General features: G+C 43.2%; 2 protein-coding genes across 2 annotated transcripts in view; one reads left to right on the top strand and one right to left on the bottom strand.

The window, feature by feature from the left end:
• Window positions 1–7,098, top strand: part of TP53BP2 (tumor protein p53 binding protein 2) — a 64,589-nt gene extending 57,491 nt beyond the window's left edge. The window contains exon 18 of the mRNA XM_074949197.1: window positions 6,696–7,098. Coding sequence (XP_074805298.1) covers window positions 6,696–6,737 — 42 coding nt within the window. The 3' untranslated portion in view covers window positions 6,738–7,098. The remainder of the gene's footprint in view (window positions 1–6,695) is intronic.
• A 1,881-nt stretch (window positions 7,099–8,979) lies between these two features.
• CAPN2 (calpain 2) overlaps window positions 8,980–25,547 on the bottom strand; it is a 56,206-nt gene continuing 39,638 nt past the window's right edge. The window contains exons 13-21 of the mRNA XM_074949199.1: window positions 24,854–24,890; window positions 23,547–23,612; window positions 21,351–21,408; window positions 18,718–18,782; window positions 17,446–17,514; window positions 15,886–15,964; window positions 14,200–14,316; window positions 12,647–12,705; window positions 8,980–10,055 (exon numbers count right to left, since the gene is read on the bottom strand). Coding sequence (XP_074805300.1) covers window positions 10,032–10,055; window positions 12,647–12,705; window positions 14,200–14,316; window positions 15,886–15,964; window positions 17,446–17,514; window positions 18,718–18,782; window positions 21,351–21,408; window positions 23,547–23,612; window positions 24,854–24,890 — 574 coding nt within the window. The 3' untranslated portion in view covers window positions 8,980–10,031. The remainder of the gene's footprint in view (window positions 10,056–12,646; window positions 12,706–14,199; window positions 14,317–15,885; window positions 15,965–17,445; window positions 17,515–18,717; window positions 18,783–21,350; window positions 21,409–23,546; window positions 23,613–24,853; window positions 24,891–25,547) is intronic.

The following is a 25,547-nucleotide window of genomic DNA, read 5'->3' on the forward strand; positions in this document are numbered from 1 at the left end:
TTTAAAGATCAATTAATTGCCAAAATCATGTTATCCCATCATACCATCTCCTCCATAAACTTATCGAGTTTAATCTTAAAGCCAGATAGATCTTTTGCCCCCACTGCTTCCCTTGGAAGGCTATTTCAAAACTTCACTCCTCTGATGGTTAGAAACCTTCGTCTAATTTCAAGTCTAAACTTCCCAATGACCAGTTTTATATCCATTTGTTCTTGTGTCCACATTGGTACTGAGCTTAAATAATTCCTCTCCCTCTCCGGTATTTATCCCTCTGATATATTTATAGAGAGCAATCATATCTCCCCTCAACCTTCTTTTGTTTAGGCTAAACAAGCCAAGCTCCTTGAGTCTCCTTTCATAAGACAAGTTTTCCATTCCTCGGATCATCCTAGTAGCCCTTCTCTGTACCTGTTCCAATTTGAATTCATCCTTAAACATGGGAGACCAGAACTGCACACAGTATTCCAGGTGAGGTCTCACCAGTGCCTTGTATAACGGTACTAAAACCTCCTTATCTCTACTGGAAATACCTCGCCTGATGCATCCCAAGACCGCATTTGCTTTTTTCACGGCCATATCACATTGGCGGCTCATAGTCATCCTATGATTAACCAATACTCTAAGGTCCTTCTCCTCCTCCGTTACTTCTAATTGATGCATCCCCAGCTTATAACTAAAATTCTTGTTAATCCCTAAATGCATGACCTTACACTTCTCACTATTAAATTTCATCCTATTACTATGACTCCAGTTTACAACGTCATCCAAATCTTCCTGTATGATATCCCAGTCTCTCTCTAAATTGGCAATACCTCCCAGCTTTGTATCCTCCACAAACTTTATTAGCACACTCCCACTTTTTGTGCCGAGGTCAGTAATAAAAAGATTGGTCCCGAAACTGATCCCTGAGGAACTCCACTGGTAACCTCCCTCCAGCCTGACAGTTCACCTTTCAGTAGGATCCGCTGTAGTCTCCCTGTTAACCATTTCCTTATCCACCCACCGTTCAATTTTCGTATTGATCCCCACCTTTTCCAATTTAACTAATTCCCCATGTGGCACGGTATCAAATGCCTTACTGAAATCTAGGTAAATTAGAGCCACTGCGTTTCCTTTGTCTAAAAAAATCTCTTACTTTCTCAAAGAAGATCAGGTTGGTTTGGCACGATCTACCTTTTGAAAAACCATGTTGTATTTTGTCCCATTTCCCATTGACCTCAATGTCCTTAACTACTTTCTCCTTCAAAAATTTTTCCAAGACCTTGCATACTATAGATGTCAAACTAACAAGCCTGTAGTTACCCGGATCATTTTTTTTCCTTTCTTAAAAATAGGAACTATGTTAGCAATTCTCCAGTCATACGGTACGACCCCTGAGTTTACAGATTAATTAAAAATTCTTGCTAATGGGCTTGCAATTTCATGGGCCAATTCCTTTAATATTCTTGGATGAAGATTATCTGGGGCCCCCAATTTAGTCCCATTAAGCTGTTTGAGTTTCGCATCTACCTCCATATCCTCATTCCCATTTGTCATGCTACCATTATCCCGAAGATCCTCTTTAGCCTTATTAAAGACTGAGGCAAAGTATTTGTTTAGATATTGGGCCATGCCTAGATTATCCTTGACCTACACTCCATCCTCAGTGTTTAGCGGTCCCATTTCTTCTTTCTTTGTTTTCTTCTTATTTATATGGCTATAGAACCTTTTACTATTGGTTTTAATTCCCTTTGCAAGGTCCAACTCTACTTGACTTTTAGCCTGTCTCACTTTATCCCTACATGTTCTGACCTCAATCAGGTAGCTTTCCTTGCTGATCCCTCCCATCTTCCACTCCTTGTAGGCTTTCTGCTTTTTCTTAATCACCTCTCTGAGATGCTTGCTCATCCAGCTTGGTCTACAACTCCTGCCTATGAATTTTTTCCCCTTTCTTGGGATGCAGGTTTCAGATAGCTTCTGCAGCTTTGATTTGAAGTAATCCCAGGCCTCCTGCCTTTCAATCCATAAATTCTTCAGTCCAATCCACTTGCCTAACTAATTTCCTTAATTTTTTGAAAGTCAGCCCTTTTGAAGTCAAAAATCCTAGTCGCAGATTTATTTTTGTTTATCCTTCCGTTCAGTTTGAACTGAATTAGCTCATGATCACTTGAACCAAGGTTGTCCCCTACAACCATTTCTTCTATGAGGTCCTCACTACTCATCAAAACCAAATCTAAAATGGCATCCCCTCTAGTCGGTTCAGCAACTACTTAATGAAGGAATCCATCAGCTATCGCATCTAGGAAAATCTAAGCCCTATTATTATTACTAGCACTCGTCCTCCAGTCTATATCTGGGAAGTTAAAGTCTCCCATGATCACGCAGTTTCCATTAGTATTTACTTCATTAAAAACATTAAAGAGGGCTCTATCCATATCCAAATTAGATCCCGGCGGTCTATAGCACACCCCAAGCACTATCACAGGAGAGGCTCTAGTAGTTTTCTTCCCCAGTGTGATTTTTGCCCAGACGGACTCTGTCTTATCCATTCCATCGCTTCTTATTTCTTTACATTCTACCTCATCATTGATATACAATGCTACTCCACCACCTTTACCTTTATTTCCGTCTTTCCTAAACAGCACATACCCTTCAATAGCTGTAGTCCAGTCATGACTACTATTCCACCATGTTTCTGTTGTCCCTATAATATCTGGTTTCACTTCCTGCACCAGTAACTCTAGTTCCTCCATTTTGTTACCTAGGCTCCTCGCATTGGTGTATAAACATCTTAATTTTTGCTGTTTGGCCTCGCTCACATTCTGTACCCGATTAGGCACGGTCATTCTACAGCCAGTATGACCTATTAGACTGGTATCCACACTGCCCTTCCTCCTTATGTCCATTCTCCTACCCACGGCTGTATCCTTTCTTACTTCGTTTTCTTCCCTCTCAATGCTAAAATCTGGCATGGAGATTACCTGGACATCTCCCAACCATCTCCCCCAAATTCCTAGTTTAAAGCTCTCTTAATCAGTTGTGCCAACCTCCATCCTAGAAGTCTATTTCCTTCCCTACTCAGATGAAGTCCATCCCGAGAGAACTGTCCTCTGTCCATGAATGCCTCCCAGTGGCCGTACATCCCAAAGCTCTCCTTATAGCACCACTGCCTAAACCATCTGTTAATAGTCATAATCTTGTCACACCTTTGTTGCCCTTCTGTAGGAACAGGCAGAATCCCACTGAAGATCACCTGAGCCTCGATTTCCTTAAGCATCTTCCCCAGCCTGGCATAGTCTCCCGTAATACTTTCCAGTGAGAATCTAGCCATATCATTTGTTCCCACATGAGGGCTAATTAGGGGATTCTTTCCCGCTCCCTTTAGGATCCTTTTCAACCTCAGATCTACATTCCATATCTTAGCACCTGGAAGACAGCACACCCTTCTATTCTCTGGATCAGCTCTGGTTACAGGCCTGTCTCTCCTTCTCAGTAAAGAGTCCCCAATCACATAGACCTGCCTTTTCCTGGTGACGGTGCTCTTCTCCAGTCTATCCCCTGTTCCCTCTGGCTGCAAGTTCTTTCCACTCCTATTCTCCCTTGTAATCCTCTTCAACCCATCCTGTATCCTCCTGGGGCTCATATCTGGTGTAGTCTCCATTGACTCTTCCCCTTTTCCTATAGGACTAGCTACTCTTCTCTTCTTCCTTGCCCTTCCACCTTCAGTGACTACCTGCTGAGCCCCTTCTTCATTTTCCAACTCTACAAACCTATTCTTGAGCCCTATTTCTCCTTCACTAGCCCGTCTTTTCCTCTGCCTAGTTCTTTTAGTCACATGCTTCCACTGACCACTTTCCTCATCCAGCAGTCTCCCCTCAGAATTCCTCAGTCCTGCTTCCATCTGCAAGTCTGAGCTTTTTCCCTTCAGATACCTTCAAAGGTCTTTGCTCAATAATCTGCTCGAACCCCTTTCTAAACTCAACCAGACTTTCCACCTGCATCTCCAAACCTCGGCTCTTTTCCTCCATCAGCTCTACCAGACGGCATTTCATGCAGACAAAACTCTTACCAGGTGCCCCCTCCAGGATCATGTACATACCGCAGCTTCCACATCCAGTCATCTTCATCGTGTCTTCCACTAACTGGGTCACTCCCACCCCTGCCTCTGTATCTGTCATGGCCTTCCCACCTAAATCCTGTTAATCTGGGAAACACAAACCACACCAAAACACCACCACCCACAGCAAAAACAAACCCCAAACAAGCGCCACAAGACAAACTCCCACTGAAACTCCCCTGTTTACAGCTCTGTTTGCTGGCTCCTGTGTCACGACAGCTGTCTGTTAGAGAGCTATAAAATGTAAGTGTAGCCAAGCCCTCAGACTGAGGCTCAGGAGTCGCAAGTGGCTCTTTGCAGCACGTGATGATATTACTGTAATGATTTAATTATTGACCAATCAGGGTGCTTTTACTATGTTATTAACCAATTGGAAAATACTTGGTCGGCCATTTTGCTGTGATTAAAATGATATATAATATGTAAAAATAGTAAAAGAAACCATGAATTCACAGTACTGTGGCTCCTTTGGGTAATGTTGATTGCTAATTTGGCTCTGGGAACCACTGAGGTCTGAGTATCACTGGTCTAGGGGCATCGGGATTAAGAGACAACCCTGATCAGTTTTGGAGGGGCATGCTGTTCATGCCAAGCTGTGGGGACAGAGAGGGAGCACTCCATGAAGTAGCAGCTCTGCAAAAGACTCCACTGCTTCTGGGGGCATTTGGAGAAGAGGTCAGGAACAGAAACTAAACGTCTCTCCTCTTCCAGTGGAAGGACTGTGCCTGTGGCGATACTGCAGGGATTGTTTCCCCTCCAAGGCTGAGCAAGAGCACAGGTGTGAGAACACGAGAAACCTCTGTTCTCCTGTGACCGTTTAAAACCTGTAAAGCAATAAACCTTTGCAAGCTTCTTAGCTATTTTGAGCCTCACCACAGTGGAATTCCTGTCCTCTTCTCTGGAAGGACTAGAAGACCCAGAATTAAACATGCTAGCCATTAAAGTTTTGGAGCTGCCTATTCAGTCTTCAGTTGATTAAGTATTCATAGGGCTTGTCTACACTACTGAGCGGGGTCGATCTAAGATGCACAACTTCAGCTACGCTATTCATGTAGCTTAAGTCGACGTGCTTAGATCTACTTACCGCAGTGTCTTCACGGCGGTAAGTTGACAGCTGACGTTCTCCTGTCGAGTCCACTTGCGCTTCTTGATCTGGTGGAGTACCGGAGTCGACAGAGTGCTCAGCAGTCTATTATTGCGTCTATACTAGACGCAATAAATCGATCCCTGCTGGATCGATTGCTGCCCACCGATCCAGTGGGTAGTGTAGACAAGCCCATAACTAAATGATCCTTTGTTAGCCTCTGAGAAAAGTGCTTGGACACTGCAAACATCCGTGGCATTGCCTGAAACTCAGGCCCAGGTGTTTAGCCCAGAGAGAGAGATTCAGTAGTTTGACACATTCTTTCTCATTTTGTATGATTTCACAGCTGCTTTCCCCTTTGAGGTTAAGTGCATTCGATGAGTCTAGGATTAATGATCATCTGCTTCAATACTTTGTCTGGAAGATTATTCTTGCCAGCCATGTTAGTGAAACTTACCAGGCTATATGAGAACTCTGCTGAATCCTATGTGAATGGCAAGATAGTGGCTACAAGTCTTCAAACCCTAATTATAATACAGATGTTGACTCGGTCTATGCAAAACGGAAACACTTTGGGCAATGTCAGATTTTTAATGGACTTGATCTGTTGGTAGCTTTAATATCTGATTTCATATCTCTGCTGATGGTGAAAAATGACCAAATGGATTTGAGTTCTGGTGGCTGTCTACAGTTCTTCTCTTCAGAAGCAATTTACTGACTGTGATAGGAACTTGCTGTATTCAGACACTGAGACACTGTTTGATACATATGGATATGTGATTGATTTGGATTGTGGAAGATCTTAAACCTGTTTTGGGGCCTGGCATTTAAAGGGGTGTTGACCAATATTCAGTGATCAAAGCAGGGAAAATGTCATACTGACTGTCCTCACAGAACCAGACAATTGGTAGCGATTATCTATAACATATGGGTAGATTTTTGTTTTCTTCTTTTTTCAGATTATCTGTTGCTAGTCAAAAGCTGTTCGATATGCACTGAGATGAATGAAATCAAATAGACTGTAGACCCTGATCTCTCCTTTTGTTTATCAAATATAATAGAAATACCTTCTAAAGCTCACTGCGCAGTAGAGATCACTTATTGCACGACAGCCTATCTGAATAGGGCTGAATGTTCCTAAGGGCTTAGATAATTTAGAATTGCTTGCTTTTAAATGTATTGCTTTTGACATTCCTATTACTCTGCTACGGAGTTGTCACAATTGATACATCCCTGTGATATTTTTATGCTTGCCTGGAGAAAGTTTTAAAAAAAAAAAAAAAGTAGCAATTGCAAAGATTTTTTTTTTTTTTAAAGTTGCCTCTGTGGGAATTTTATGTAAGTACTCCTTTGTCACCGAAGATGATGGATATATAATTAGACACCAGTGGCTCATGGTATTCATGATAGAAATTCTTGTCTACATTTACTTTCTTTAAATTTAAGAATTGCTGCCCCATTATACTCTTTTTAACATTTTTAAAATCTTTTTTTCTTCCTTTTTCTCTCCCACAGCTGTACCCAAGAATTAAACCCAGGCAGAGAAGCTTGGCATGAAATTGCACAGACTCCTGAGTTATGAAGTTCTCATCATGGGTGATTTATCACTTCTATAAAAGAAATCATTCATTTTGTGTTAGTTCCAATTTCATGAGACTTATGTTAATAACAATGTAACTTGAAAGCAATGAAGAATGTGCTTGAAAACAAATGAAGGATCAATGGATTCACAAATGGAGGAGGGCATTTCATAAGCTGAAATGCTGCTTACAAGCAAATGACGCTGTGCTACATCTGGCCTAAGCAAGCTTAATGTTCAACTAGTGCCCGCTCTGCCTTTCCAAATGGCACCTACATACAGGAACAGAATTCACTTTTTTTTTTTTTTTTTTTTTTTAATTTCGGGCATCATATGCAATCAACTTTTCAATTAGTCAGTGAGGGAGTTCGTGTTCCACACAACTGGCTTTCTCCAAATCTGTTTTTGGCTTTGTTCCTAGTGGAGGAAATTAGTCATCCGAGCTACCCACAAAGTACCCAAAAGCACATTTCTGTAAGCAGAGTATTTGTTAAAGTAGCTGAGTTAAAGTTTTGAAGATAAAACAGTGCGTCTAACAGTGAAGAACTTTTGACCAGTCCATTGAGCAATAACTATAAAATGCTGTAGCATCTTAGGAATTCCATGTATTCAAAATACTTTGTGCTATATCAGAGGTAATGTAGTTTTAGAATCTGTTTGTACCAAAAAAAAAAAAAAATCCTGTATTTATTGTCTTTTTTTGTAACTGAAAATTAAGCATAGAAACTTTCTGTAGCCTTTAAAACTTACAAACTTTGTTATAATATGTGTTTTTATTTTTTGTTAATTGTGATATGATTAAAATGGTGTCTCCTCTGAAGATTTAATTCTTTGGCATTTCATGTCCAACTCTATCCATGACATCTGCATTAGCATGTCACTGAGAAATCTCAACCTGCTATGCAGATACATAAACACAATACACTATAACATCCTGGAATATGCCAGTATTCAACTATTACAGTATCAGTGTGGAAAACATTCTTTGACTTATAACTTTCATCTAACCTGCTATGCAGCCATATCCGTTGTTAGTTCTAGGAATAACATGAAGGTTATAAGTGACTGCTAGATCTTCTTAAGTAAATTTAATTACTCTATACAGATATATTTTAAATGGAAAGTTTTATAGCAGAAGAATTACTTCTAACTAGCCTTTTCCACTAGGATAATCTTATATGTACTATTCATAGCTTTGTTAAAGACATGTCAATAAAACTTGAGGCTCAATAACCTTCCCCTGTAGGAAAGGAGTCTGAAGCCATGAACTTCCTGGACAATCACTACAATCTACAAATACAAACTGAAAAAGTTCTCTGACCCACACTCTGCAGTGTGATCTTTCTACTCCAGCTCAGGATTTGGGAATTGTACTGTAGATGGCTTTGTGAATGTGTGATCTCTCATTAGATCTGGTGAAAAGGGTTGTCAGACTGACATGAACATGTGGAACTGGATAGCTCAGGGGATTGGCAGTGGGCAAAAGTGCTTGTAACCTGTAGGACCAACGTAGTTTAGCAATGATGTATAGTAACCATTTACCTAGTTTGAGCAATGAGCTTAATTGCTCAAACCAGTGAGCTGGTGCATGGCTGCATGCTGAACAAAAGCTGCAAGTAACAGAGGCCCTGCTGGAATCCTTGGTAGGCAAGAAAATCAAACCTGCTGCCCATCTGGGCCTGGGTTGCTGCTGTCAGACCCTTGCTGGATAAATAGGAGTGCCATTGCCCAGCTGAAAAGACCTACCAACACATGGGGCCTTGCAGTAGGAAGGCCATGCTCAGCAGTGGAGCAAAGACTCTTAATCTGCACAAGCAAAAGCTCTACCACCACACAATTCCTCAGCAAGTTTAGTTGATAGTAAATGCAACTTGGTCATGAAATTGAAGTCTGTTAATGTTCATAATCTCATGCTTATGCTTTTAATAGGGGGCCATGTACATGTATTGGATACTTGGTAATTTCATGCCTTCGGTATGCAGTGTAGTACTTTATCTACCTTTCCTGTATCTCAATTATCAGCATTGCTTTCTACAGCAGACTTAAAAGAACATGTAACCTGTGATTATGCAACAAATACACAGCATATAGAAACGTGTTGCAGTGAACCTAAGCTTGTGTCCCCTGCTGTCCCCCCCAAAAATTATTCTGTTGACAATCAGGGCTTTATGCACCCAACTGATCCCCATTATAAAGAAACACCTTCCAGCTGGACCAGGCCTGAATTGTCTTTATTTGAATAAGTAGCTGGGAGAAGTGAAGGCAACAATAGAAATTATGTTACATTCATTACATTACATTCATTTTGTAAGGTTTAAGGGGTTTTATTATTTTTATAATTCATAACCAGTGATGTTCCCTACCATACATGGCAGCATTTGTTCCCCCTTGAAGTCTTTGACACAGATCTCACTGGTAGCAATCCTCTTGCATGGGGATCAAATATCAGACTAATAAGATCTTGTCCTCTCTTACGTGTATGGTTTCCTGCTGGTCAAACTGCCATAAACTACTTAATCCAATCCTTCAAAATATAGTTAACCCAAAGAATGCTATGGTTTTCATGTATGAAACAGGATTACCAATGCATTTAAGGGGTAGCAAGATTGCAATAGGAAGTTTATTCAGTGTGTTGCTTATATAAAAGGCAACATTGCCCATATTTAAAAGGGAATATTGCTCTAATTTTAAAAGGAATAGTTCTTCTAATAGGTAAAAAACTGAAGGGCAATGGGCCCCTACTGCTTTCTCTATTCAGACCTCCCACTTACCTCTTTTTTTTTTTTTTTTTTAAATAAGATAGCCACTATTCATTCCCAAGCAGCTTAAAAATGCCACCAAACTACAAACTTCACTTCCTTCTAATTTACAGTGAAAACTGCTGTTCCTCAGAAGTCACATTTAACTGCACTTTAAATATCTTCCTGATTAAATGTAAAACAGATCAATTAAGCAAAGTTGTCAAAAATAGAATTGAAGAATTATATACAAAATTAGAGCTTTCACCCTGAACTTATAAAGGTAGTTAAAAATATCCAGTCTGTGTATATATAATGAGACTGCAAGCTTTTGTATTGTTGGAGTTTTGGTTTTTCAGGTACTTCAAAATATTCTACCCATCCCCTCCTACACACTAGTTTAAACATCTCCATTTAAAAATGTAAGGAACAGGTTGATGTCAGGATACAGTGGGGTCAGGTTATTGCAAGTTGTATGAACATTTTTGCATTCTTGATTCCATGAGATGTCTTCAGCTGAGGTCAGTTATTGCTTCAAATGCTAGTAAAACACAGCCACTAGTGGAGAGAAGGAAAAACCTGAATTAAGGGCTGTCCTCATCTACCGTAAAACATAAAGCACAATGCAAGTTTAGCAAGTTGATATATATCAACAAGTTCTTGAGATGATGGGGTCTGGACAAGAACATAATTACTGCAAAGAAGGAAAATCTATTCCTGTAGAATGGTGGTTCTCGAAGCCAGTCCACCGCTTGTTCAGGGAAAGCCCCTGGCAGGCCGGGTCGGTTTGTTTACCTGCCGTGTCCACAGGTTAGGCCGATCGCGGCTCCCACTGACCGCGGTTTGCCGCTCCAGGACAACAGGGGCTGCAAAAAGCTGCCCGGGCCAAGGGACATGCTGGCTGCCCTTCTTGCAGCCCTCATTGGCCTGGAGCGGCGCACCACGGTTAGTGGGAGCTGCAATCGGCCAAACCTGCAGACACGGTAGGTAAACAAACTGGCCCGGCCTGCCAGGGGCTTTCCCTGAACAAGCAGCGGACCGGCTTTGAGAACCACTGCTATGGAAGACATTGTGGGATGTTTCCTGAACGCCTGACATTTGTAGACTTTTTGTTTAGGTTACAAATGCATATGAAATATAGAACAAATGTTATCAGTTGCATCCTTGTGCAGTGAACTGCCTGAAATGTTCATGTCACATTTTAAGGTCTGAATTGTAAACACCTTTTAAAATTAACCAACTTCAGCTATTCTCTTATAATAATATAACCTGATTTTGTCACCAGAAGATGACAACCTTACTCCAAGTAGCATTCAAATTACTTGGAGCAACACGAGCTTATCTCATACACTGAGGACTTGTTTCTGCAGGGACATTAAGATGAATTAACTAAAGCTGCGAAGTACATTAAACCCATGTGTGCACTCTCATTCAGAAGTAAAGCGGCCTTAGTTTACATTAGCTGAATCCCCTTTGAAGGAGAATAGAAGTGGTAGAGGATACAATTATAGGGGTGGAGGCATGAGAGGACTTTGGGAAGATGGAATGCACAATGACCTACTATTGATGGAAAAACTAGGAAATAGGAGAACTAGTACTCCTGGGGAATTCTGCACTACTGCACACATGCATAATTAATTATCTGTGCATATTTTTAATTTTTTGTGCAGAAAAAAACTTTTGCTGAAATGTTGCTGCAGTTCTACCTTTTGCCCACCAGAAGGTGGTGTGGTGCTAGAACAAAGCAGCAGCTCCCAGCCAGCTAGGGAAGAGAAAAAGCCTGCCTTCTTTGCAGCATCTGTCAGGCCAGGCCCGGCCAGGCCAGGAGACTGGGGCTATGGGGAAACAGACAGCGTGGGGCTGATGGGGGGGGGGGGGTTGTCATATGGGCTCATAAGGGCTAGTGGTGGGAGGACAAGCTGGGGCAGAGGCTGAATGGGAGTGGAGGCGCAGAGCCACATGGTGATTGGGAGGGGATGCAGAGCTACATAGAGACAGAGGGAGGGGGTACAGGAGTAAAGAGCCACGTGGGCATGGGGGGAATGGGTATCTGAGTGGGATGGAAGGACACTAAGGACAGGGGGTGCAGGAACACATGGGGATGGGAAGATGTGCCTGACTAGGAGAGGCTAGGAGGTCAGCCAGAGTCTGCATGGGGGAAGCTCCATAACAATCCCTCCCCCCCCCCCCCCCCCCCCCAAAAAAAAACCTGTTCCATACTTTTCCCACCCATACCCAACAACCCTCCAAGTTCATAGCCAGGTTCCTTCCCAGCAATTTACTTCCCTCTCCCTCAGCTCCTCCGTTACCCCTGACTCCCCCAAGCCTTTGCACTGCTTCTGAGGACTGAGGGAAATAAGGTTCTGTATTGTAGTTCAAATGCATTAGTATTCAGAGTTCTGTATTAATATGCCTAGTAAGGAATCTATTTGTCAAAAAACATATTCTTAATCTTTTTTGTTGTCTGTATTGTTACAGACATACTTGCCCACAGGTATTTTGAAATAAATGACCAAAAATAATTGAAACTGGTGTGACTATATTGTTATTTTGACAAATAAAATATGCAGAATTTTGCAGATTTGTAAAATATTGTGCACATAATTTTTAATTGTTTGTTGAATATTTTTGGCACAGAGTTGCCCCAGGAGTAAACTAGGCAGGCTGCAATTGAAATTCATCCCAGTAAAATATAAGGTTATTTAACAAAGTATAGGTGCTGGAACTAGGGATGCTGGGGGTGCTGCCTCATGCCCTGGCTTGAAGTGGTTTCCACTATATACAGGGTTTACAGTTTGGATCAATGGCTCTCTGCACCCCCACTCTACAAATTGTTCCAGCATCCCTAACTGGAAGAGGCCAATGTGAGCAAGTAGAGAGTGATATAAATGGATTAGAGAGAGATTTACCTTCTTTAATCACATGCACAAAGAACTCTCGACACAGAAGATACCAAAATCTTTCTTGTGCTTAGATTCCCAACTCTGTGTGAAACTGGCACACTAGAGAGTGCATCAACCATCCCAAATGTATAGATCCTGTACTACCAGGGGAAACAGCTTTTAGAACTGAATGAGCATTTTTCTCCTAAACCATCTCAGCAAGCCACAGATCTGTGCTGTTGAACCCAAGCAGACTTATTAACTTACAGTGATAAGGTTCATCTCCACTGTTCCACTTTTCTCAACATCCAGTTTCTTAAATATTTCTGTCACAGAGAAGAGAGAAATAAGATGTGTATATGAAGAAAGCCGTGGGAACCGGAAGCTGAATCTCGACTATGTCTCGACTATGAATGTTTAAATCTGAGACAAAGGGACAAATTTAGGGTTTGAAAACAACCTTTTAGAAAACCAAACCGAGAGAAATCTCATGAAAGCTGCTTCCTTTTTTTTTTTAAAATAGTCCACTATTTACAGCAAAAACAGTGCAGCTTTGTCCTAGTGCATGAAAACTAGCGGCTGCTTAGTTCAAGCTGAGTGAAATGAAAAAAATAAACAAGCAACATAAAGACTGTAATGTTAAATTGTTTGAAAAATTATTTTAATGGTCCATCATACGGTTAGAACACTGGTAAGGAGAGTTGTCTGTGAAAATAAGTATTCTTTTAAAGCTGTTGTTGCAAACTGAAGTGCTTTCTATTTTTGTCACGTTAGCACTGGAGGTGCCATTCACAAGGGGGATGTAGGTGCCCAACTGCCACTTTAGGCCACATAACGCCAACGTTTAACCACCACTGGCATTCAGAAAACCAGAACTCAGCTGCCGCCTAACCCTGGAGGCTCCTAAAGTCCCATGCTGTCTAAGTGGTAAGTTCCTATGGCGCCTAAATTGCTGCTGGTGAGCATGTGCAAACCCAGGCAAGTCCTGACGCCACTGAGCAGCTGGATGCCTCACTCAGGCTTAAGCCCCACAAGAATTCACAAGCTAGGTATTCTCACGCCTGTCTCGCCTGCAGGGCCTGATTCAGTAGGCATCCTCCCACTGGCACCTAAGAGCACTCCTACTGGATTGAGTCCCGCACAAAACACAGTGGAGGTGGTGCCTCCCCCCATCCAAAAGCTAAGTGGTTAAAGCATTCATCCAAGAGGTGGAGACCAGGGATAAAATTTTCACTCTGGCTGGTTCATGGCTGGTATTCAAACCCTGGTCTTCCCCCTACCAGCTGCAACCACTGACTAAAGAGTCATTCTCATGCTCTCTGGCCGAATGACTAAAAGTATTTCATAACAAGTAGAACAATTTCAACAGGTGAGACTGACAGATCCCACTGAGCATGCTGGCTTCTGTAAATCCCGTTTTTAGGCACCTAATTCTCCCCCTGAGTTGTATGGGAAGCCTGGGCAACTCACTTGGGGTTGTGAATTCCACTAGGCAGCGGGACAGCTAGATGTTAAACAGTTTAATGCCTAAATCCCCCTTATGAATCTAGTTTTTGGCCGTGGGGTGTAACTAAAGCCTATAACAAAATGTTTTAAGCCCAATCCTGCAGTCTGATCTATGCAGACAGATCCTTGCACCCCTGGGGAAAGTACAACTGTCTTTCTGCGCAGATCAGAATGTAGGATTGGAGTCTCGGCTTGTCTCAAATTTATTCTGGTGCAAAGCCAGGAGCCTTGTGTTAGAATAAGCCTGAACCTTATACAATGCAGCAAGGCGAGGGGCTGCTCACAATGTGAAGATTTATTAAGAACATACTTACTGAACAAAGTTTCCAGCCGAATCAAGCACCTGACAAAATTATCAAAGTCAATGATAAGCTGCTCATCTGCGAAACGAGCCACAATGACTTGGTGCAGCTGGCAAGTCAGCTTGAACCCTACAGGGCAAAATAAAAGGTGAAAACATTTGGCAACCTAATAATGCAATCAGGTGTTGGTGAAATAGCAAGAGCAATGTGTATGTTTTTGTTTAAAAAAAAAAAAAGTTGTTTTAAGATCACGAAGTCTTTGCAAACTAGGAGCAGTGCTGGAAAATTTTCATATCTATATTGGCTACTTTGTGACATCTGTGTGTCTAGTTTTCAAATTGCTTTTTTAACTATTGAGCTGGTTGGTTATGATGGGTTACTTTGTTTTTCTGTGGGCATTTCTAAGTTCTTTGGTATTAGTGCTGATTGGCTGAGCTGACTCCATGTACTCAGGAGGACTAGCAGAACTTATTTTGATTCACTGTCTTAGAGGGAGTGGCTGTCTTCTGTGGACCAGTCAGAGAAAAACGGTTGATGGTAAGGAGCAGCTCTGTACTGTAGTAAGTGTGGGCTGTGTCTTACCCAAAGACCATTCAGAATTTGAGGGGCACAGAACTGCTGCCTACTGGTCCCAAGACCCCCAGAGGGAAAGCAGTCTTTCCACCAAGGAAGCCAAACAGTGATATCTGACCTTACCCACACAAACACAACAGCAGGTGGGGATGATTAGGGGTTGTTCTAGGAGGGTTCAGGTGGGATTGTTGGTAGAACCCGTGGCTTTGCAGCCTTGTGAACCTCTCCAGCAGTTTAGATAAGCATTCAAACTCTGACTCTTGAGACTAGCCCATCCATAGCTGAATATGTACTTTCACTCTATTGAAGCTGGTTTACAGTGTAATTTTGCTGTGCTGATGCTGGTTTCCAGCACCCAGCTGTGGTATGGAGATCTTCAGTGGATGTTGTGCTTTTATGAGGAGCTTTGTCTGGGTGCCAGTTCATTCTGGGCTTGTGTATTTTATTCCCCTTGTAGTCATTGTGCAGTGGACATAAGAATCCAGTGTACAGCGCACTGGACTGGGTCTCAGGAGACCTGTCCTCTATTCCCAGCTCTGCCACTGACCTGCTGGGTGACCTTGGGCAAGTCACTTTCCCTTTCTATGCCTCTGTTTCCCCCTCTGTAAAATGGGGATAATGATATTGACGTCTGTACTAAAGCAATTTGAGATCTATTGATGAAAAGTGCTATAAAAGAGCTTAGTATTATTATTTAATGGTGATTCATCAGAGGAGGTGCTTGCATTGATTGCCTCCTCTTCATGGGCAACCTGGCCAACTCTATCACTGAAGGAAGTCAGCCTGTGGATCCTGGTTGTTAAGGGCCTTCTCATCATCCTACTGTGCCAGGTCCTAAGTGAGAGTAGCCCCAAACAGGAAGCCACTCATCTGGGCCACTTTTAATGTGCCTCAATTGCTGAGTATAGCCAGATATCATGGCCAACCACCAGAGAGAGAGAGAGATGAGTGTACACAATAAGCCAGTGTCACTGGTAAAGATCACTGAAATGGTTACACTGTATTTACACCAGCACCTATTGACTTTGATTATTGGTCTAGATAAGGGACTTAAAGTGGCATAACCCTATACTGTATACAGACAGATAAATGTTGGGTAATACAGCTATAGAGGAATGGAAGTACCTGCTTCTTCTAATGCTCTCCGCATCTCATAGGAGTTCATGGTACCAGAGCGATCGACATCTATTTCCCTATAGATTTTCTGTAGAACACAAAATCCAGTGTTGGAGATCATCAATAATTAAGAGCTGGTTATTTTGGCTTCAGCCAGAAGTCAGATAAGTGCCTGTGGAAAGCAGTCTCTGCTTTCCTGAGAAATGGAACCTAACATGGATTTTGGATTGATTTAATTAGTGTCAGTCATACAACTGCTCCTAGGGCTTGTCTTCACATACAGAGCTACAGCAACTGCACTGGGGAAGGTGCTTTAGTGAAGACACTGCTATGGGAGAGCTTCTCCCATCAGCGCAGATACTCCACCTCCCCAGGAGGCAGTAGCTATGTCATCAGGAGAAGCTCTCCCATCGACATAGCACTGTCTACGTGGAGGGCTAAGGTCAGTATAACGACATCACTCAGGGTGTGGATTTTTCACACCCCTGAGTGACATAGTGATACCGCAATAGGGCTGTCATGTAGACCTGGCCAAAAGATGGAGCCATAGCTAATCCTTTCAGCGCAGCATACAGCAGGGAGGAGACTCAAGGAAGTCACCTGAAAGTGCGGTGATCGCAAGGCAAGTACAATGTGGGACTGCAGAACCATGGACAAAGCAGGCACTGTCTAGCACTCGGTCCTGTGTCAAAGTTATCAGACCTGTAGGTGAAAAGGCTAAGGATGTGGGAGGGAGGTGGAGCTAATGTGAGGAGCAGTCACAGGAGCAGAGGTGGCTCCACCTTCTGCTCTTCACCCTAGAATTCTAAAGAGCAGCTGACTTGTCTCTAGGGCTTTAAAACTTAAAATCCCAGGGGGCAGATCCTCAGCTTGTGTAAATTGTCTTAAACCAGCTGAGGATCCGCCCCCCTGTTTTAAACTGGTCACAGAGAGTGAACCAGCCGGAGAGTCCCAGCTCCCTGTGTTTGGGGTTGCCATCAGTGCGGTCCCCAGCTGTAAAATGTGGAGTTATCTGATAACAGAAGTCTAATACTTTGTTTCTTTTATCTACTGTTGCTTTCTGTGGCCATTTGGGAGGCCTATTATTTTTATAAAAATAACTTTCTAAAATCTGAGCGGCTGGTGAAGCTGATGTGCAAGTAAGGGCAGGAATTCCCAGTGAGGAAAGGATAGGACTGAAACCGTCCTGCCTTTACGTTCTGCATTTGTGGTCTGTGTGTGCGATGGCCTTGTGATGCTCAAGGCCACGCTAGTCCCACTGAGCCCCATCCTGCAAGATGCTGTGTCCCTCTTGTCAGGCGCTGAGCGTCCCCAGCTCCCACTCACTTAGTGGGAGTGGAGGCAGTTCAGTGCCTCACAGAACTGGGCAGGGGAGCAGGTTTTTACTGAAGAACTCAATCTTTCCGTTTAACAATATGTGCTCAGAATTGCTCATATAGATAGATATACTGTACCCACAATATACATATAGATTTACACCCACAGTGCTCCAACAGCCATTGAACAGACCAGTCTACATCGACACAAGTAGTATACTGTATGTCCCCTTCTACAGAAATCACATCTTACTTGATATTTCTGTATCTTTGTCCAGAGTATGTAGAACTCCTTCAGTCCCAGTTTACCGCTTCCATCCGACTGCAGGAAGAGTTAAGGCAACCTCTTTGGATGGCAGGAAAGAAATGTTTTCCCTCCTCTACATTAGGTTTGCTTTAATATAATCTCAACACTGTTTTTCTGATGTCAAATTTAGAGAAGGATGCAAATCATCTTGTAATGCATGGCTTACTCTGGCTCATCCTGCAGGATCTAGGGACTCTTCCTCTGTTTCTTCAGTTGTGTTTTAAGTTTCTAAATCAGCTGTTTGGATGAATTAAATCTGAATCTCTGAATATTTCCCCAAGCCTTTTCAGTGCCTTCCACAGGTAATCTCTAACTATTCAGTATGTGTACCGAGAGGATGCCATTCGGTTCCCCGGTGGTGGTTCACCTATTGATGGGAATCTGAGTCATACCATGTCTGGATTTGAAACAGAGACATAACCAAAATCAAGAGCTGCTGTTGACAGAATTTGTAGATCTTCAGAAAACCCCTAACAAAAGAATCCCAACATCACTGTCTGTCTCTTACTGTAACTACAACAGCGGAATCCTGGGCTCTGCCACATTTTACAACAAATTGCAGGAGAGCTTCATTTTGTTCGGTATTTTTCTTTTTCTAACCACATTATTCTCAAACCTGCGATGGTTTAAAAGATAAAACAAACCCTTTCCCCTCTCCTGCCAGTGGAACTGAGCATGGCTATCATGGTAGATTTCTTCCTAGAGCATTGGGCTCAGAAAAACTATGTGTCGTCTGGGGAGAAGTTCTGGGACTGTGCTTCTAGTTGGTTTCCCTTGTTTTTAACCGTGAAATCTTTATGATTTTACTATGTTCTGGCCAAATCTGACATGGATTGAATGTACTGATATCACTTCTAATATACAGGTTTCGGTCCTCTAAATGAGCCCATGATACCGATTCCGTGTTGGGACCAATCTTTTCCTAGGCTGTTGCCAGCCAGACCACACATGTAGCATCAAGGCTGGAATTCAGACAGGACCTTTTGCTCTAAAAATACAGGCTCCCATTGCTAGACATACTGTAGATTCAGCATTAACTGGCAGTACTATTAACATGTATAGTCTCTATGCAGGGAGTCTTTAAAGAGTGGCTGTCACAAGCAGATCTGGCCTTCCCTCCTGCAGAGGTTGCGGGTAGGAAGGGATGGATTGTTAGGGACATCCCCACTCCCCCACTGGATAGAGGAACACAGTCTAGCTAATACAATCAAAGGATACATCTAATAGATCAACCATGATTTTACACGTCTCAATACTGAAGCCATCTGATTTAATATCTTGGCCTGAAAGGAAAGAGGACAGAAGGCAGGTCAGTTACATGTGGAAGTGTATGGGAATTGGATAGTAACCCTTTAAATAGTTTGGGAAACCTCTAGTGGGCCTCCCTGTCTTCAACTGCAGAAGCCATCAGCCCCTAACAAGTACAGCTGTGCAGATATGGAGCTAGACTTTGTAGGTTTGTCTACAGAGATAGTGAAGAGTGCTTCGGAACCCAACTGTGTCTGGGTGTTTTTAATGCTGTGTAGACCAACAACTCACGCCTAGAAAGCTCAGTGCTATAGTCCCTTTTCTACTACTTCCGCTGTTCAATAGCCAGTATTTCAGTGTCTGTACCTGAACCTTTCCTTTGGGCTTGGATGGGGCAATGAGCCGTCTCTAGTTTGATTCCAGGCTAGCGTCGTTCTATGCTTTTTGCTAGGTCCATTGGAGGGAGGTAACATTACTACCACCTGCATGCACATGTATGCACACAGCCATTAACAGAACCCTGGGCCTTCAGCTCCAAAAATACAAGGCTCTCCTGATCGGACGAAAGTGAAATTCCTTTCGCTCCTGTTAACAAGACCCTTATCTTTTCTGTGGAGCAGCGCCTAGAGGGAAAAATCATACATACGCTCACAACCACTCCCTATAGTAAGATGCAGGTGGTGCTACCCACTAGTTTAGGAACTGCTTCCAGCTCCTAACAAATGTAATTTTAATCCTTAGGAAACTGGATAGTTCTCAGCTGGACATTGCCAGGGGACTGGTTAATTTTTATGTGACTGGTGTGAAACGTGTAGGGAGAGTGTGAGGGTGCTGGGAGGAGAGCCTGGGGCAGGACTCCTGCCTCCAGAGAATCCTATCATCTCCTACCTGCTTGATGGAAACCTCGTCTCCCCTTGCAGGCCCTCTTAGTGAAACCTGCCTTCTCGGCTGCTGGATCCTGCTCTCCCTCAACAAAGGACACAGCATGTGCCTACAGCAGATGCTGGGATGTAGGGGGACAAGACTTACTGGCATGGAATACAGAGTGGCTTCATGCTAAACAGCAGGCTGTCTACAAGCAGGACAGGGTCTGTGAGGGTCTGTCTACCGGGATGAGGACCCTCTGCAAAGGGTTGCAGGAAAGTTCTCATTTTGCACAGTGGCGGGGCACGTGACTGGAATGAAGGGGACAGGCAAAGTGCCCATGATCAGCATCCTCACCACTTTGCTGCAATTGACCATGAGTCCTAAGCGTAAAAGCTGCTGGGAAATTTTCCAAGCAGAACCTCCACGCAGAAATTGGTTTGTATGTGAGCTGCAGAGATCAAGTGTCTCTGGTCCTGTCCTTTGCCAGTAAACATAAGTGCTCCTGTGGGGACTGAAGGAGAGGGGAAGGAGACTGAGCTCAGTTATACAGGAAAGACAATCGATACCACGCTGGTGCATCTAGGGAGATAAAGCACAGCATGGACCTCCCTGTCTATTTGGCTGATGTCTGTAAAAATCAGTGGGGCTTTTATCTCCGTGAACTTGATCAGTGTCCAAGGGGAGACTAAACCAGTAACAAGTCCTGAGTCCCTTTGTGCAAGAAAAACAAGATTAGAAACACCCCTCCATTATCACTGAGAGAAGCCCTAGCCAGTTGGCTGTGCTGTCACTGACCTTGGAGGCTTAAAATAGGCAGCTATCTGTGTAAGTTACCCCCTCTCTAAACCAGAAAGAGGAGCTGTACGCGTCCTAACATTCCCATTCATTCAGTGTTTCACATTAGTCCCCTACTCTTACCCTTCCCCAAACAAAGTTCTCTCAGATGCTGGTTCATCTTGAAAGCAACAGATTCACTTTTCTTTAAGTAAATCTTATGGCCAACAACTTCTTCTCATTTGAACCAGTGCCCTTTAAGGACAGCAACATGGTCTTCACAGTCCACCTCTGTTGTAATCACCGGAATCCAGTTGGCACCATGTGCCAGTTTGTGACTGATTCAGGTACAGGGAAAGGTGGATTTTTTTTTTTCAATTGTGCAGGCTGTGACCATAATTATTTCACAAAGAACTTGCAAGAGCAGTTTATGCCTTTGACACCTGACACCAACCTTGATCATTGCAATTCACTCATAGTAAGGCTTCTGCAGTGCTTCTTGGTGTTGCTTGCATCTTATTCAGAATCCAACAGCATGTCTGCTCATTGGTTTGAGTAATGTGATCACATAATCTGATTATTTCACATCAATATCAATCTAGGTTGGATTCAAACCACTAGAGGATAGTGACACTCTTGTCCATTACCAATCCCTTGAGCTAACCAGCTTCTATCTGACTAGCCAGACCCAGTAACACCTATACACACACTGGTGCACAAGGAGTGTTTCTCATTCACGCAGGTGTGGTGTTGAGCAGTCCTGAGCTCAGACTGCCAAGAGTTTCTCCTGCAGCTCTGGAGTGCAGGAATTAGGGGCACAGCTAGTTTGAGATCTCTGTGAAGCACAGGACTGGGATCGATGTCTGCACGTTTGACTTCTCTGGAAGTTGTGGGTGCTCTGTTTCTAACCTACTACTGGCCATCAGAGACAATGTATTCTCAGAGGAGAGGAAGACACTTACGTTTAGCCATGATTTTTCTCAGGATATTACATAATTCAAAAGCAGAGATCTCTGCATCCTGTGGAAATGTAACAAAACAGTTGTAACAAAATAGTCATAGTAAGCCAAGCCAGATGTGGAATCTATGTAACAGGGAAGGGCGTGAGAGGGTTAGCTAGAAGATCTATTGCATTTACCCAGACTGAATAAAATTTGCACAAATGAAATCAAAAGCTCTGCAATGCTTAGAAAATGCAGACAGTTTAAATCTGGCTATCACCTCATATGCTAACAGCAGTTACCGGGCATGCTCAGGATTCCTTCTGATGAGTTTGCCAGGTCTAGCTTTTACCCCTGAAATTTCCCATCACCTCTCGTGCTCCAAGCACACTCTGTCTTGGAGTGGGTTTTATGGAAGGATTTGAAGTCCTTCTGTGAAACCTTCCTGTGCTGATCTCACTGGCCAGGTCTGGATTCCATTGCTTCTCTAGGGCAGTGGCTCTCAACCTTTTCAGACCACTGTACCTGTTTCAGGAGTCTGATTCGTCTTGTGGACCCCTATGTTTCACCTCACTTAAAAACTCCTTGATTACAAAATCAGTCATCAAAAATACAAAAGTGTCACAGCACACTAGTACTGAAAAATGGCTTACTTTCTCATTTTGACCATACAATTATAAGATAAATCAATTGGAATATAAATGTACTTACATTTTAGTGTATAATATATAGAGCAATATAAACAAGCCATTGTCCATATGAAATTTTGGTCTGTACTGACTTCACTAGTGCTTTTTATATAGCCTGTTGCAAAACTAGGCAAATCTCTAGATAAGTTGATGTACCGCCTGGAAGACCTCTGTGTAACCCCAGGGGTATGCGTACCCAAGGTGGAGAACCACTGAGCTAGGGGCCTGACTCAGCAGAAACAACCGCAGGTGCAATCAGCAGAGGGCTTAACCAGAGTAAGTCTAAACAAGATAATGTCACATAAAAAGAGTAATAGTAACTCTCCCTGCCTGGGGTTTGCTCCACTCATAGGAGCCCTGGGTGTATAGCCAGGAATCTCTTTCCTCTGAGCACCCATGCAAGGGGAAAGCTCAGCTAAGCCTTTTTCTCTGGGGACCAGATATTGCCCCTGTACCTTGTCATACTTGGTTACTCCATAAGCCAGATTTTCAGAAGGGCATGTGCTCAGCAGGGTGCATAAAAGTGCATGTGCAACTTGCATATTTTGCATGCTTAATTGCTGTGATTGCTGGATGAGCTGAACCAGGAACTTCCAGAGCTAAAGGCATGAATCTAAAGAGCTTGACCCAAAGAGGTAAGTTCTTTAGCTGGGGGCTATATGAGACTGTGATGGGACATCCACCCCACACTGGCCTGTAAGGGGTTAATGGAGCCCTAGGGAGGCGGTGCAGAAAGCAGCCAATCAGGGCCGGGCAGGGCTATATAAGAGGAGCTGCAGAGCAGAGGCAGTATCTACCTGGAGCTTGATGAGGGAAGCTCAGACTCTTGGCAGGAGGAAGGGGTGCCAGCACCCTGGACAGAGCAGTGCTGCCAGCAGGGACCCGGGAAGCTAGAGAGAGCTGGCTAGCTGCTAAGACTGGCAGGCTGAAGTGCTGAGGTAAGGGGAAGAAGGTGCTGGAGGCTGTAGGATAGTGACCCAGGGAAATGAACTGAGGAGTCTGAGGGGATGCAGCAAGTGGCAGCCATTCACAGGGTCCCTGGGCTGGGACCCAGAGTAGTGGGCGGGCCTGAGTCCCCCCCACCCCCACTTGCCACTGAGGAAGTGGTTGGATTCAGGGACTGTGATATTGTCCCCCAGAAGGGGGAAAACACAGAGGGTGGCACAGCCAGAGGGCAGTGTTTATGAAGAGGACGCCTCAGTCCTGGGAGTGGTGTGGGTCTGGGAACAAAAGTGATGGCAGTGAGGAACCACCAGAGGAAGGTGCACTGGCTACCAGAGCTAATTTCTGTTTCAGCCACAAGGAGGCACTGGAATGGTGAGTAAACCCCGTTACAGAGACCAATTGCCTGTAGCAATTAGGCACACAACTGTGGACATTTTGGCATGCACAATTGTGTATGTATGTTTTGCAAATCTGGCCAGCACATCTGAGTTAAACTGCTCCTTGGGGCAGAAGACACAGAAGATTTGTGGGGAATCATGTACACTAATAATAATGGATAAGAATATGTAAGAGAAATACCCACCGCTCCAGCCAACTGCGCAAAAAGTTTTTTGAAACTGGGTTCAATGTCATCTTCACTGATGTCATTCTAGAAAAGGGTTCAAATGGTAAAAATCAACCTGTTATAAGGAGGGACATTGTGTCAGAGATGCTGTTTCATTAGCAATCATATTTAAATGAATGCATTTCCTTAGCTATGGTACAGGCAACACTGCAGATTATTGCAAAGGAAAGAATTTTTTAAATCTAACTTTTACCATTGAGTTGTTTTTTTTTTTTTTAAAAACAAAACCAGATATTGGACTAAACTGAACCCCAGAGTGTCTGTTTAAAAAAACATAAGTAAAACATTCAGATCCCACTCCTGCAAAGATTTACATACATGCTAATTAAGTAATCTGCTGCTTTAACTACTAGGACATGCTCTTGCTTACAAAACTATACATATTATCCTGCATCCCTTACACAAGCCATCTCATAATGTCAGTGGGACTATTCACATGACTACGTATTGCTGGATTGGGTCCCTCTACTCAAATATGGATTTAATGTCTACATTTGAAAACTGAAGCCTGTTTGCCTAGGCTTGAATCATTTCAATGAACAGTGTCTGATCTGGTATCTGAACAGGCTGAGTTTTGTTGCAGCAGGTAAGGGCTGAAATCTGTTTTCAAAGCTGCTTCAGATGTTTTCATTGACTTCACTGGGAGCTATGTGTGTAGATCCAAGAATCTGGGTTCAGGATGAAATAGAAGTTCTTGACAGATTATGGACTAATAGAAAAAGACTACAATACTGTGAATGTTTTGTGCTGCTCGAGAAAGAGAGGAGTCAGATAAATGGAAAAAAGGCATGATCTATCAATAAGGCTAAGATTCTGTCAAAGGCATTTTTAGTAAAAGTCAGGGACGAATTGCAGGCAATAAACAGAATTTCACAGAAGCCCACGACCTGTCCCTGACTTTTACTAAAATACCCAGCCGGGGGAGGGTGGCAGAGGAGAAACAGTGCTGCCAGGGGCTTGCAGGGGCTAATCCAACCCTGGCTGCTGCTCTGGTGGGCCTGGGGGCTACTGCTCCTGCCCCAGCAGCACCAGGGCTGATCGCTGACAGCTTCTCTCGCCCCGCTGCTGCTCCTGCCCCAAGGGCGCTGACCTAACCCCAGGCACTGCTGCTCCATCCCTGCCCCAGAAGAAGTCCCAGAGGTCCCAGCAAGTCACGGAATCCATGACCTCCGTGACAGAATCATATCCTTAACTATCACCTTTCTGTCTGTGATAGGATCGCTTCAATTAGCAATATTAAGGCAGAGGGCGGGGAGAAGATTTACCTCTTCAATATTGGCCTCAATTTCATCATCTACAATCCTAGAAAGATAAAAGGATTGATGTTAAAACAAATTAATAAAAAAATAAACCAGCTTAAGCAGAAGTTTTACTTCAATACTAGTTCTTTTAACTCCTATAATATAGCTTTAGAAAATTCTAGAAAAATCCATTTAAATATTAATTAAAAATCAAGTTAATAATAATAATAATGTTTGAGGCAGAGGCCCAAACATTGATTTTTGTGGATGACTGCCCACAGAAACTGACTTTCAAGCAAACCAGTGCCATTAACATTATTCCAGTTATGACAGCGTAATTTTTAGTTCATTTCACCCTCAAAGCACTTTACTTTTACAAACCATGCAACGCTCCTATGAGGCAGATTCAGAGAAGATTCATTTTAAGGCCAGAATGAACCAGTATGCTCATCTAGTCTGAGCTCCTACATAGATTTTTTTTTTTTCACCCACTAATGCCTGCATCAAACCCATATCTATTAACTTCTCTATTTCAGAGAGAAGGAAATAGGCACAGAGAGTTTCAGTAATTTATCCAAGGCTTCAGAAGTAATCTGAGTCAGAGCTGGAATTAGAACCCAGGAGTCCCTGGCTCCTACTCCTCCACTGAGATTAGACCATCCCATTCTGTTAGTACACAAGATACAGCAAACCAAAGGAGGAGCTATTCAGCTCATGT

This window comes from Natator depressus, chromosome 3 (assembly GCF_965152275.1).
Source record: "Natator depressus isolate rNatDep1 chromosome 3, rNatDep2.hap1, whole genome shotgun sequence".
In the NCBI taxonomy this organism is placed as follows: domain Eukaryota; kingdom Metazoa; phylum Chordata; order Testudines; family Cheloniidae; genus Natator; species Natator depressus.